At 48.4% G+C, this 12,774-nt stretch overlaps 1 protein-coding gene across 2 annotated transcripts in view; it reads left to right on the forward strand.

Moving 5' to 3' along the window:
- The window catches only part of SHQ1 (SHQ1, H/ACA ribonucleoprotein assembly factor), a 67,176-nt gene that overhangs the window by 22,456 nt on the left and 31,946 nt on the right, over positions 1-12,774 (forward strand). For both annotated transcript variants that reach the window (XM_072126875.1, XM_072126874.1), the window contains exons 10-11: positions 1,168-1,291; positions 3,785-3,905. In XM_072126875.1, the coding sequence (XP_071982976.1) occupies positions 1,168-1,291; positions 3,785-3,905 (245 nt within the window). The remainder of the gene's footprint in view (positions 1-1,167; positions 1,292-3,784; positions 3,906-12,774) is intronic.

Here is a 12,774-nt window from a genome sequence, read left to right on the forward strand (position 1 = left end):
TTTAGGAGGCCTCCAGGAGACGCAGATGGGCTGCAGCTTTTCCATGGGACGTTACGTCTCAAATTGCAGAGGATGTCGGCGGATTACACGCGCACATGTTCTCTGGGCTGACCGCCGCGCTTCAGTCTCTCGGGGGTTAACATTCTTGCAATACATCAATGCTACAAGTGCCAACACTCACCCAGCTTTCCAGGAGTGCACCTTATAGTCACCCAGCTTTCCAGGAGTGCACCTTATAGTCACCCAGCTTTCCAGGAGTGCACCTTATAGTCACCCAGCTTTCCAGGAGTGCACCTTATAGTCACCCAGCTTTCCAGGAGTGCACCTTATAGTCACCCAGCTTTCCAGGAATGCACCTTATAGTCACCTGGCTTTCCAGGAGTGCACCTTATAGTCACCCGGCTTTCCAGGAGTGCACCTTATAGTCACCCAGCTTTCCAGGAATGCACCTTATAGTCACCCAGCTTTCCCAGTGACGGACATGTGTGATTTCTTCTACCACACAGCCCCCCCCGTGTCTCCTGGTCATGTATGGTATTGCAGCTCTTACTTATTGAAGCTGCAATACCGCTTGCAACCCATAGACCTGTGTGGCGCTGTTTGAATCGCAAAGGCCATTATCATTTGGCAGTGTAAGGGTGTTTCTAAAATATTCATGGCCGACGCTCGGAGCCTCCGCCGGGGCCAGCGCCGGTTTAATTTTTAATCTGCGGTAAATGTCGACGTCTAATAAACACTGGATTATACGCAGAATCGCCCGCCGCTGGCTAATTACCTCGGCTGTGGCGCAGCTCATCGCTCTCCGCGGAGCACAATGCTCTGCAGCCGTCTTCACCCCTCCCCCCCCCCTCAGCGCTGGATTTCTGGGAATCGCTCTCATAAATCATCGGCGCTCACACGCGTCTCCTGAATAGCGCTCTGCATTGTCCGATTATCCATCTCCGGTACCAGAACCTGGTTCACCCCAGGACCCCTCACAAACCCAGGCGCAGCAGACCCCCGCAGTAACGCCCATCCCCTATGAGGTTTTCCAGGAAAAATCCCTTTAAATCCAAATTGACCCCTTTAACTCCTACATTTCCAGGAGGAATATCAGAGGGATGGTCCGTTGTAGCTTCGTTACTTTGTGTCTACTTTGATTTTAACCCTTTGTTTCCCTTTCAATAGAATTACAGGTCGGTCAGGGACGTCCTGGTGTCGTTTGGGAGGCGCGTCGTCTGTTATCCGCTGCATCGAAACTTCCGCCTGGTGACCAGAGCCGTCCGGGACGCGTGCGCTCTGCTTCAATTAGGTAAGAAATCGGATCTCTATGGTCTATCCCTCCAATATTATAGGACTGTAAATGAATAGAGACCCCTTTCTCGTGGAGGACCCAACAGGTATCCCCCTATCCTGGTAAGATCTGTATAATCAGACCTTTATGTATGTAGTTAGTAGCTGCAGGACTGTGAAATATGTATTTACATTCCAGGACTGTACTAATGACATATCCTCACACTGATGTGCTCTGTGCTCTCTGCAGCTAGTGTTGCATATTGTCCTTGGAGACTATGTAATCATACCATTGTGTATGTAGTTAGTAGCTGCTGGTCTGTGAAATATAGATTTATATTCCAGGACTGCACTAAGGACTTGTCCTCACACTGTTGTGCTCTCTGCAGGCAGCGTTAGGTATTGACCCTGGAGAGATGTGAAATTATACTCTTGTGTATGTAGTTAGTAGCTGCAGGACTGTGAAATACAGATTTATAATCCAGGATTGTACTGGGGGAATTTCCTCACACTGCTGTGCTCTTGAATCTTTGCATTAACCCACTTCAGTTAGTGACTGCTATATTCAACCAAAAGTCAGAGCAGACCAGAGGAACTACGGAGCAGCGTAATGCAGAGAGGTAAGAGCACAGCAGTGTGAGGACACGCCTACAGTGCATCTACAGTGCATCTGGAATGTAAATCTATTTTGCACAGTCCTGCTGCTACAAACAACTTACGCAATGACTATTAGATATGATTACACATCTCTCCAGGGACAATGCATAACACTGACTGCAGTGAGCACAGCAGTGTGAGGATGTGTCGCCGTTGTAGAAGCTACAATCCTGGAATATAAATGCATATTTCACAGTCCTGCTGCTACTAATACACAAAGGTGTAATTACACATCTCTCCAGGGACAATTTGCAGAGAGCACAGCAGTGTGAGGATGTGTCCCTGTTGGAGAAGCTACAATTCTGGAATATAAATGTATATTTCACAGTCCTGCTGCTACTAATACACAAAGGTCTGATTACACATCTCTCCAGGGACAATTTGCAGAGAGCACAGCAGTGTGTGAGGATGTGTCCCTGTTGGAGAAGCTACAATCCTGGAATATAAATGCATATTTCACAGTCCTGCTGCTACTAATACACAAAGGTCTGATTAAATATCTCTCCAGGGACAATTTGCAGAGAGCACAGCAGTGTGAGGACATGCCCCCAGCGTATCCGTACCGTCCGGCAGCCCCCCTTCCTCGGGGGGGTCTCCTGGGTGGGGAGCTGCGGGTTTGGCGGCGCTCTGCCTGCGGGGAAGTTGTGGGCTTTGTGTTAGAGGGAGAAATGTGTGTTTTATTTAACACAATCTGGATATCATTGTAGCCCAGCGCTTCGCCTGCCAAGAGAAGGGGTGCGAAAATGTGAGCGCACCGAGGGAAGCCAAGAAGACATTTCAGTTTAGACAACAATCTCTGTTATTTTTATCTCCTTGCGAGTAGCGGAGCCAGGAATACGCAGCGGCGGCGGCAGGAGCGGTGTATTTATACATGGATATACTCCGCATCTGGCCATAAACCTCACACAAGGGCGATTAGAGGGGATCCCAGAACAGCGCCACCCTTATACATAGGTCACATCTGGTATTACACTTCCTATTTAAAGGGATTTTCCAGTTATTTATATTGGTGACCTTCTTATGTGATGGGTAATCTTTAGCAGATCCCAAAAAATGAGCCCCCCACCTATCTGCACAAATGTTACTCAGCTCCCAGGTATCCAAGCACTGTTTTTCATGATAATTTGGCCAGTAGGGGTCGCCGTTACACTGCCCGTCACACATCTACCATCCAAATCCATCATGATAACCCGGGGACACTTACTCATAGATCCAGGCACCGTGACTGTGGTAATCTTCTTCTATAATTATGCTAATGAGCAAGAAGGGCTTTGGGGGCGTTACCAGAGCCTCTCTGTGTTGTGGCTTCAGAGGCTGTTACACTCTCTCCCTCGGGCTGATATAATTTTATCAAGTGCTCCTGAACAATGTAACAGCTTAGGAAGCTGCAGCACAGAGGAGCCCTGGTAACACCCCCAGAGCCTTTCTGGCTCATTAGCATCATTTTAAAAGTAGATTTTTAGAAGGAAGGAGGCCATGGAGAAGAAATATAAGAAGATTACGGTGCCTGGATCTATGAGTAATGTCCCTGGTTTATCATGATGGATTTTCATGGCAGTTTTCCTTTAATTATGTAAATTTCGTAATTTATGTAATATATAATGAACCTCGGGTGGTCTGAGATGTTACATAGCGGACCGCGGCTACTCCTCCTGACCCCAGTACAGCTCAGAATTGGTAGAGCGGAATATGTTGTTGCCGAATACCCCTCCCAGGACGTTATCACCTGCATGAGCAAGGATTGGGCATGTCAAGATCTGACATGCCCCATCCTCTTCCCCTTGATATGAGAGGAGATTCGGCTCCCCTCCATGTATGTTACGTGATTGGCCACTATTATTCCCATCTATTGTAGGTAAAGCTGCCATCCTGAAGTGCCTGCTGGACATCCATTCAATATTTCAGGAGAACGACCCGGCGTATATCCTCAATGACCTGTACATAACAGATTACTGCATCTGGATCCAGAAAGTCAAGTAAGTCTCTGCTCTTTTATCTTAAAGGGAACCTGTCAGCAGCTCTAACCCCATTAAACTCCCAGACCCCTCAGGTGTGGTACGAAATGTTCTTTCTAGAATGCCCTCCTTTATGTGAAATCTCATCCATTTACCTATAAAAAATATATATATATATATATCTCTCCCAAAGTCATGTGACAGTGAGCAGAGAAGAGTCATATTTTACCACGCTTAGAGGCTGCAGATTGAGTGTCACTTCAGACATTCCTATCTTCAGTTCTGTAGCACATAGAAACATGCTGGTGTCTTATTAAAGATAAGAATCTGATCTTTTCAGATTGCATCAGGTTTGTGGTTCTCTGGTCTACAGAACTGGAGATACAGGCTGATAATTAAATCTTTATCTGCAGGTCTCTTAACTGCCCATATCTTTGATTCAATAGTTCGCAGAGCCACAATTTTGATGTGGAGTCAAAGTTGAGATTGTTATCTTTAATATGACTCCAGTCGCATATTTTTAGGTACTTTGAATCTATAGATGGGGTGTCTGAAATCATTGTCCTCCTGCATCCTCTAAACTTGACTCGTCTCAGGTAAAATCTGACTCTTCTCTGCTCATTTTTATGTGAATTAGGAGAAGATTTTTTTTTACATGTAAACAGGTGATATTTCCGAATAGCCAGAATTTTAGAAAGGACATTTCGTCCTCTACCTGAGGGGGCTGGTAGTGTAATAGGGTAAAATCGGGTAACAGGTCCCCTTTATAGGGAACCTGTCAGACAACTGTAAGCGCTTGCTTGTTATTTTCCCTGCTCCTCTCTGGAGCCAATGAAAATGCAGCTTCAAGAGTGTTTGCTGTCTATAGGGACGTAATTTTCCTGTGGATTGTGAAGCCGATTGCTTTCGTATTGTTTCCCCGCCACATGCAAAGTGCCGGATCTGTTAGACTGAATGGATCCTGCAGGAATTGCCGCAGCTAGATGCGCGCGGAGCAGCGATGGCGGCGGAGTGGGAGCGCGTGATATTCCACTGACAGTGAGCACCGGCAGCAGCCATCTGCGCAGCACAGAGCTGGGAGTTCACGGAGCGGCCTCTCGTGCGGAGCTCGAGCGCTTCCCCCTAGAGACACACATGGCAGATTGCTCTAACTTTCCTGGCTGTCGCAGTGACAAGAGCGAGGAGACGCCGGAGAGACATGAAATATGAAACGTTCCAGCGCGAGGAGCTGCCGGCAGCCTCAGCGCCGCTCAGTGCAGGGGGTGGGGGGTGTCTGTGGGAGGGGGGCTATGGGTAGAGGTATCTGCAAGGGGGGGAGCAGGGGGCAGAAGCATCTGGTGGGGGGGGGGGATGGGGGGGTAGAGGCATCTGCAGCGGGGTAGAGGCATCTGCAGCGGGGTAGAGGCATCTGCAAGGGGGGGAGCAGGGGGCAGAAGCATCTGCTGGGGGGGGATGGGGGGGGGTAGAGGCATCTGCAGCGGGGTAGAGGCATCTGCAGCGGGGTAGAGGCATCTGCAGCGGGGTAGAGGCATCTGCAGCGGGGTAGAGGCATCTGCAGCGGGGGGGGGGGAGCAGGGGGCAGAGGCATGTGCAGGGGGGGGAGCAGGGGGCAGAGGCATGTGCAGGGGGGGGGAGCAGGGGGCAGAGGCATGTGCAGGGGGGGGAGCAGGGGACAGAGGCATGTGCAGGGGGGGGGAGCTGCGGACAGAGGCATGTGCAGGGGGGGAGCTGGGGACAGAGGCATGTGCAGGGGGGGGGGAGCAGGGGGCAGAGGCATGTGCAGCGGGGTAGAGGCATGTGCAGCGGGGTAGAGGCATCTGCAGCGGGGTAGAGGCATCTGCAGCGGGGGGGGGGGGGGAGCAGGGGACAGAGGCATCTGCAGCGGGGGGGGGGAGCAGGGGGCAGAGGCATGTGCAGGGGGGGGAGCAGGGGGCAGAGGCATGTGCAGGGGGGGGAGCAGGGGGCAGAGGCATGTGCAGGGGGGGGAGCAGGGGACAGAGGCATGTGCAGGGGGGGGGAGCTGCGGACAGAGGCATGTGCAGGGGGGGAGCTGGGGACAGAGGCATGTGCAGGGGGGGGGGAGCAGGGGGCAGAGGCATGTGCAGGGGGGGGAGCTGCGGACAGAGGCATGTGCAGGGGGGGGGAGCTGGGGACAGAGGCATGTGCAGGGGGGGGGGAGCAGGGGACAGAGGCATGTGCAGGGGGGTAGAGGCATGTGCAGGGGGGGAGCTGGGGACAGAGGCATGTGCAGGGGGGGGGGAGCAGGGGGCAGAGGCATGTGCAGGGGGGTAGAGGCATGTGCAGGGGGGTAGAGGCATGTGCAGGGGGGTAGAGGCATGTGCAGCGGGATAGAGGCATGTGCAGCGGGATAGAGGCATGTGCAGCGGGATAGAGGCATGTGCAGCGGGATAGAGGCATGTGCAGCGGGGTAGAGGCATGTGCAGCGGGGTAGAGGCATGTGCAGCGGGGTAGAGGCATGTGCAGCGGGGTAGAGGCATGTGCAGCGGGGTAGAGGCATGTGCAGCGGGGTAGAGGCATGTGCAGCGGGGTAGAGGCATGTGCAGCGGGGTAGAGGCATGTGCAGCGGGGGGGGGGGAGCAGGGGACAGAGGCATCTGCAGCGGGGGGGGGGGAGCAGGGGGCAGAGGCATGTGCAGGGGGGGGAGCAGGGGGCAGAGGCATGTGCAGGGGGGGGGAGCAGGGGGCAGAGGCATGTGCAGGGGGGGGGGAGCAGGGGACAGAGGCATGTGCAGGGGGGGGGAGCTGCGGACAGGTGCATCTGGAGAGGAGGTAATAATGATACCACAAGCTGGAGCCAATGCAGGACATAGACAGGAGATTAGCCAATGCTCTATGGAGTGTGGGGGCTGCTATAGGGAAACACGGGGGTCGGACAGGGTGAATTCTTACATTTCCCTGCGTTTTTTTTCCCCTGGTCTCAGGACCGTGAAATATGGTTTCATATTCCAGTATTGTAGCTTCTACATATGGGAGACCTCCTCACACTGCTGTGTTCTGTGCTCTTTGCAGACATTGCAAGGTATTTCCTTGGAGAGATGTGTAATCCTAGTTTTCTGGTTGATACTAAAGCAGTTACTTAAAGGAAATCTACCCTCAAAATGATATTTTTGCAAGAAAAACCAGGGGCACTCACTCATAGATCCAGGCACCGTGACTGTGGTAATCTTATCTAACATCAACTTTTACAATTATGCCAATGACCCAGAAGGACTATGGGGGAGTTATCAGAGCCCCTCCTTGCTCAGGCTTCCCAGGCTGTTACTCTGTTCCCCCTATCCTCCTGCTTACTCAGCCTGATGTAATCTCACACAGTTGTAGGGGGAAGTTTTGCACAATGTAACCACCTGTGAAGGGCACCACTCAGAGCACTTCCGGCTCATTAGCATAATTTAAAAGTTGATTTTAGATGATTACCACAGTCACGGTGCCTGGATCTATGAGTAAGTGTCCCTGGTTTATCATGATGGATTCTGTTTTCCTTTAAAACCGTTGTGGAACAGCTTTAATTCAGGGAGCTGAGAGCACAGCAGTGTAAGGACAAGTGTCCAGTGCACTTCTGCAGTCCTGAATATAAATCCATTTTTCACAGTCCTGCTGCAACTGATTATTTTACTGTATCTTGTGTATGTTAGTAGCAGCAGGACTGTGCAATACAGATTTATATTTCAGGAGTCTAGGATCTCTGGGTGCACTGGGGGCGTGTCCTCACACTGCTGTGCTCTTTGCAGTAATCTACTCCACAGCCCCTCCCCCCTGCTGCCAGTGACTGATGTACTATCCAACCAAAGCCTGGAACTGAAGCAAGGATCTTTGGAGCAGTACAGGGCAGAGAGCAAAGAGCACAGCAGTGTGCGGATACACCCTCAGTGCACTCTGAGAATCAACACTGCGGTTGCGGAGTATAGATCCATATTTTATAGTCCTGCTGCTACTAACAGCATAAGATAACACAAGGTATTAAAAAATATTCGGTTACAGCAGGACTGTGAAAATTGGATTTATATCCCAGGATTGCAGAAGTGCTCTGGGCGCATGTCCTCACACTGCTGTGCTCTTGGCTCCCTGGATTGAAACTATTCTACAGATGCTTTAAGTAAATGCTATAGTATTCGACCAGAAAACTGCTGCAGCTTTTACTCTGAGCAGGACAGATGGTAGGAGCTGGGCTGTGGATCAGAGCACAGCAGTGTGAGGACCTACCCCAATAGCTCATAGTTACCCTGTGGGTGATCTCCTTTTTATTTAAGTGCAACTTATCGCACATGCTTCCAGTTTTCATACTAGTTTGCCCACTAGGTGGCGCTGTCCTCCTACTGCCTAACTGTTATACGTGCGGCTTCCATGACGATGAGAGGATAATAATAATAATAATAATAATAATAATCTTTATTTATATAGCGCCATCAAATTACGTAGCGCTTTACAAATCATAGGGGACATATACAACTATATTACACTACAAAGAACAAACAGTCATATGGAACAATAGGAGTGAGGGCCCTGCTCACAAGAGCTTACAGACTATGAGGATGAGGGGGTGACACAAGAGGTTGTATAATGGTCCAGCCATTCTTTATAAGGGAACAATATAAAATAATTTAATAAATAATTTACTAAACAACGATGTTGCTGCTTGAACCAGCCATCAGCCGCCATCTTATTTACAGGGTCCTAGGTGAAAAAGACTGCAGAGAAGCCTGGAGTTTGGTATATATCTGCTGTTTGCCCGATAACAGATAGGATAGTACATAGGATGGATTAGTAAAGGGAGAGGTGACATTTCATGCAGTTAGCGAGTGTGATAGGCTTGCCTAAAGAGATGGGTTTTAAGAGCACGTTTGAAGCTTTGGAGGGTGGGTATTAGTCTCAGAGTCTGGGGAAGGGCATTCCAGAGAATTGGTGCAACTCGGGAGAAGTCCTGGAGACGTGCATGGGAGGTTCGAATTAAGGTAGAGATTAATCTATTGTCACTGACAGATCGAAGAGCACGGGAAGGGCGATAGACTGAGATGAGAGAAGAGAGATAGGGAGGTGCAGCATTATTCAGAGCTTTGTGGATGAGGGTTATTATTTTAAAGTGAATACGGAAGGAGACAGGTAGCCAGTGCAGTGATTGGCACAAACTGGAGGCATCCGTGTAGCGTTTGGCCTGAAAGACGAGCCTGGCTGCTGCATTAAGAATAGATTGAAGAGGAGAGAGTTTAGAGAGTGGAAGACCAATTAGTAGGGAGTTACAGTAGTCTAGTCGAGAGTGAATAAGTGCAACAATTAGCATTTTAGAAGTTTCAAATGTCAGAAACGGCCGGATTCTGGAGATGTTTCTGAGATGCATCCGGCAAGAGCGAGCAATAGATTGAATATATGGTGAAAAAGAGAGGTCAGAGTCCAGCACAACCCCAAGACAGCGGGCCTGCTGCCTCGGTGCTATAGTGATCCCACAGACCGAGATGGAGAGATCAGGGGTGGTTAGGTTAGTAGATGGTGGAAAGACAAGAAGTTCAGTCTTAGAAAGATTAAGTTTCAAGAAGAGAGAGGACATGATGTTAGAGACAGCAGAGAGACAGTCACTAGTGTTCTGGATTAAGGCAGGGGTGATGTTACGTGCAGAAGTATACAGCTGGGTGTCATCAGCATAAAGATGATACTGGAAACCAAATCTGCTGATGGTTTGTCCAATGGGGGCAGTATAGAGAGAGAAGAGAAGAGGACCTAGGACTGATCCCTGAGGAACCCCGACACTGAGAGGAAGATGAGAAGAGAAAGATCCAGAAAAGGAGACACTGAAAGTGCGGTCAGAGAGATAGGAAGAAAACCAAGAGAGTGCAGTGTCCTTTAGGCCAATGGAGTGAAGCATCCTGAGGAGGAGCTGGTGGTCTACAGTATTGAACGCTGCCGATAGATCCAGGAGAATGAGGAGAGAATAGTCACCTTTGGATTTTGCAGTGAGGAGATCATTGGAGACTTTAGAAAGAGCAGTTTCAGTGGAATACATAGAGCGGAAACCAGATTGTAGGGGGTCAAGGAGGGAGTTAGCTGAGAGATAGCGGGTTAGTCGAGAATAAACCAAGCGTTCCAGGAGTTTGGAGATGAAAGGGAGGTTAGAAACTGGTCGGTAGTTAGTAGCATTGGATGGGTCCAGTGAAGGTTTCTTTAGTAAAGGGGTAACAATAGCATGCTTGAAAGAAGAGGGGACGACACCAGAAGAGAGAGAGAGATTGAAAATTTTAGTTAGGTGAGAAGTGACTGCTGGGGAGAGAGACTGTACCAGATGTGAGGGGATGGGGTCACTGATGCAGGTAGTAGGGCGAGCAGAGGAAAGGAGCCGGGACACTTCTTCCTCTGTGACTGGCTCAAAGGAAGAGAGTGAACAAGATAAGATATGGGAGGGAAGGGGATTGGAGGGGTGAGTGGATTGAGCAATTATTTCCTGGCGGATACAATCAATTTTATCCTTAAAATAGGCGGCCAGATCTTCAGCCCCAAGGTCTGTGACAGGTGGCTGCACCTTTGGTGTTAGTAAGGAGTGAAGGGTATCAAAGAGCCTTTTGGGGTTGTTAGAGAGAGAAGATATGAGATTAGTAAAATAGACCTGTTTAGCAAGGTGAAGGGCAGAGTTATAAGTTTTTAGCATAAATTTGAAGTGTAGAAAGTCTGCAGATGTGCGCGATTTTCTCCACAGACGTTCAGCAATCCTGGAGCACTGCCGAAGGAAACGAGTTTGTTCAGTGTGCCAAGGTTGCCTGCGTGTGTGTTGAAAATTTCGGATAGTGAGTGGTGCCATCTCATCTAGGGCGCTTCTGACAGTGTGATTATAGTGGTTAGTAGCCAGGTTTGGACATGTGAAAGAGGAGATGAGGGACAGTGCAGACTGTAAGTTTTCTGTGAGTTTATGAGTATCTATTGCACGTGGGTTCCGGTATGAGTGATGGGTGGAAGGATTCTGAGAATGAGAAGGATTATTGAGAGTAAAAGAAAGGAGATTATGGTCTGAAAGTGGAAAGGAGGAATTGGTAAAATCAGATATTGAAGATGGTCGAGAGAAGACCAAATCGAGGATGTTTCCCTCACTATGAGTGGGGGAATCGCAGAGTTGTGAAAGACCTAGAGAAGTAGTTAGTGCTAAGAGCTGAGAGGCAGGAGGGGAAATGGGAGTGTTAACAGGGATGTTGAAGTCTCCCATGATGATGGTTGGAATGTCACAGGATAAAAAGTGAGAGAGCCAAGAGGCAAAGTGGTCAAGAAACTGATAGGGTGAGCCAGGAGGACGGTATACTACAGCCACACGAAGAGAGAATGGGCGGAAAAGTCTGAGGGTGTGGACCTCAAAAGATGGGAAAGTAAGGGAAGGTACAGGAGGAATGACCTGGAAAGTGCATTGTGGAGAGAGGAGTATGCCTACCCCACCTCCCTGCCTATTCTCTGGTCTGGAACAGTGCGAAAAGTGTAAACCGCCATAAGACAATGCTGCAACGGAGGCGGAGTCATCCTGCTGGATCCATGTTTCCGTAATGGCAAGCATGTCAAAAGACTTAGAAAGAAAGAGGTCATGAACTGATTCTAGTTTATTACACACAGAGCGGGCGTTCCATAGGGCACATTTAAAAGGGGTTACGGGTGGAGGAGGAGAAGAGGGGATACACTGAATCTTTATAAGGTTAGCAGGGTTTCTGTGTGAAGGGTTAAAATAAGCAGAAGGTGGACCTGGGTTAGGAGAGATGTCCCCTGCAGCAAGCAGAAGGAGAAAGAAAAGAGACAAAAGATGCTGCAGAGATTTATAAGAAGTTATTTCTTGCTTCACGGCAGAAGACTGTGATAAGTTAGTCTGGTTACATAACGTATAGAGTGTGTGAGTGGAAAAGAAAGGTGAGTGAAGAAGGGAGGCATTGATATGGATAGTTGGTACTGGTGGAATAGATGGACGGAAGGCAAGTAAACCAACCATGGCAAACAGGGAGAAAATAGAAAACATTTTGAGACAAACATAATTGTTCATTTTTCTCTGCCATCTTACCTGTCTCCTGCCCTGTCTAACTGCAATGTCAAACTGCAGTTTCATACTTCTCAGAATATTATTATACTTAGCAGAATATTATGCTAAGCAAACAAAGAATGCAAGCAACCTGGAATGCAAGCATCCTATACTATCACTAAATTTATACCCAGAGAAGACAAGAGACCAGGCCCTCATTTAGCTCGTAAAACAATTAATCTAGGACACTTAACACATGTGGATCAAGTTCTGAACAGAGAAAAACAAATTCATTGAGGGGCATAGATGAACATTAAATCAGGTAGGACAGAAAAGGGTCAAATGTTACAGAAAGAAACAGACACATGCAATACTAGGGCAATCAGAGATATATACCATTGCAGAGAGTGAGACTGGATTTAAAGACACAGTAGATGGGTGAAAAATGATTCAGCAATCAGAGATATATACCATTGCAGAGAGTGAGACTGGATTTAAAGACACAGTAGATGGGTGAAAAATGATTCAGCAATCAGAGATATATACCTGTGGAAGAGAAGAGAGTTTGATGTTATATCCATTCAATGTCAAACTGCAGTTTCATACTTCTCAGAATATTATTATACTTAGCAGAATATTATGCTAAGCAAACAAAGAATGCAAGCAACCTGGAATGCAAGCATCCTATACTATCACTAAATTTATACCCAGAGAAGACAAGAGACCAGGCCCTCATTTAGCTCGTAAAACAATTAATCTAGGACACTTAACACATGTGGATCAAGTTCTGAACAGAGAAAAACAAATTCATTGAGGGGCATAGATGAACATTAAATCAGGTAGGACAGAAAAGGGTCAAATGTTACAGAAAGAAACAGACACATGCAATACTAGGGCAATC

Source organism: Engystomops pustulosus, chromosome 10 (assembly GCF_040894005.1).
Source record: "Engystomops pustulosus chromosome 10, aEngPut4.maternal, whole genome shotgun sequence".
Taxonomy (NCBI): domain Eukaryota; kingdom Metazoa; phylum Chordata; class Amphibia; order Anura; family Leptodactylidae; genus Engystomops; species Engystomops pustulosus.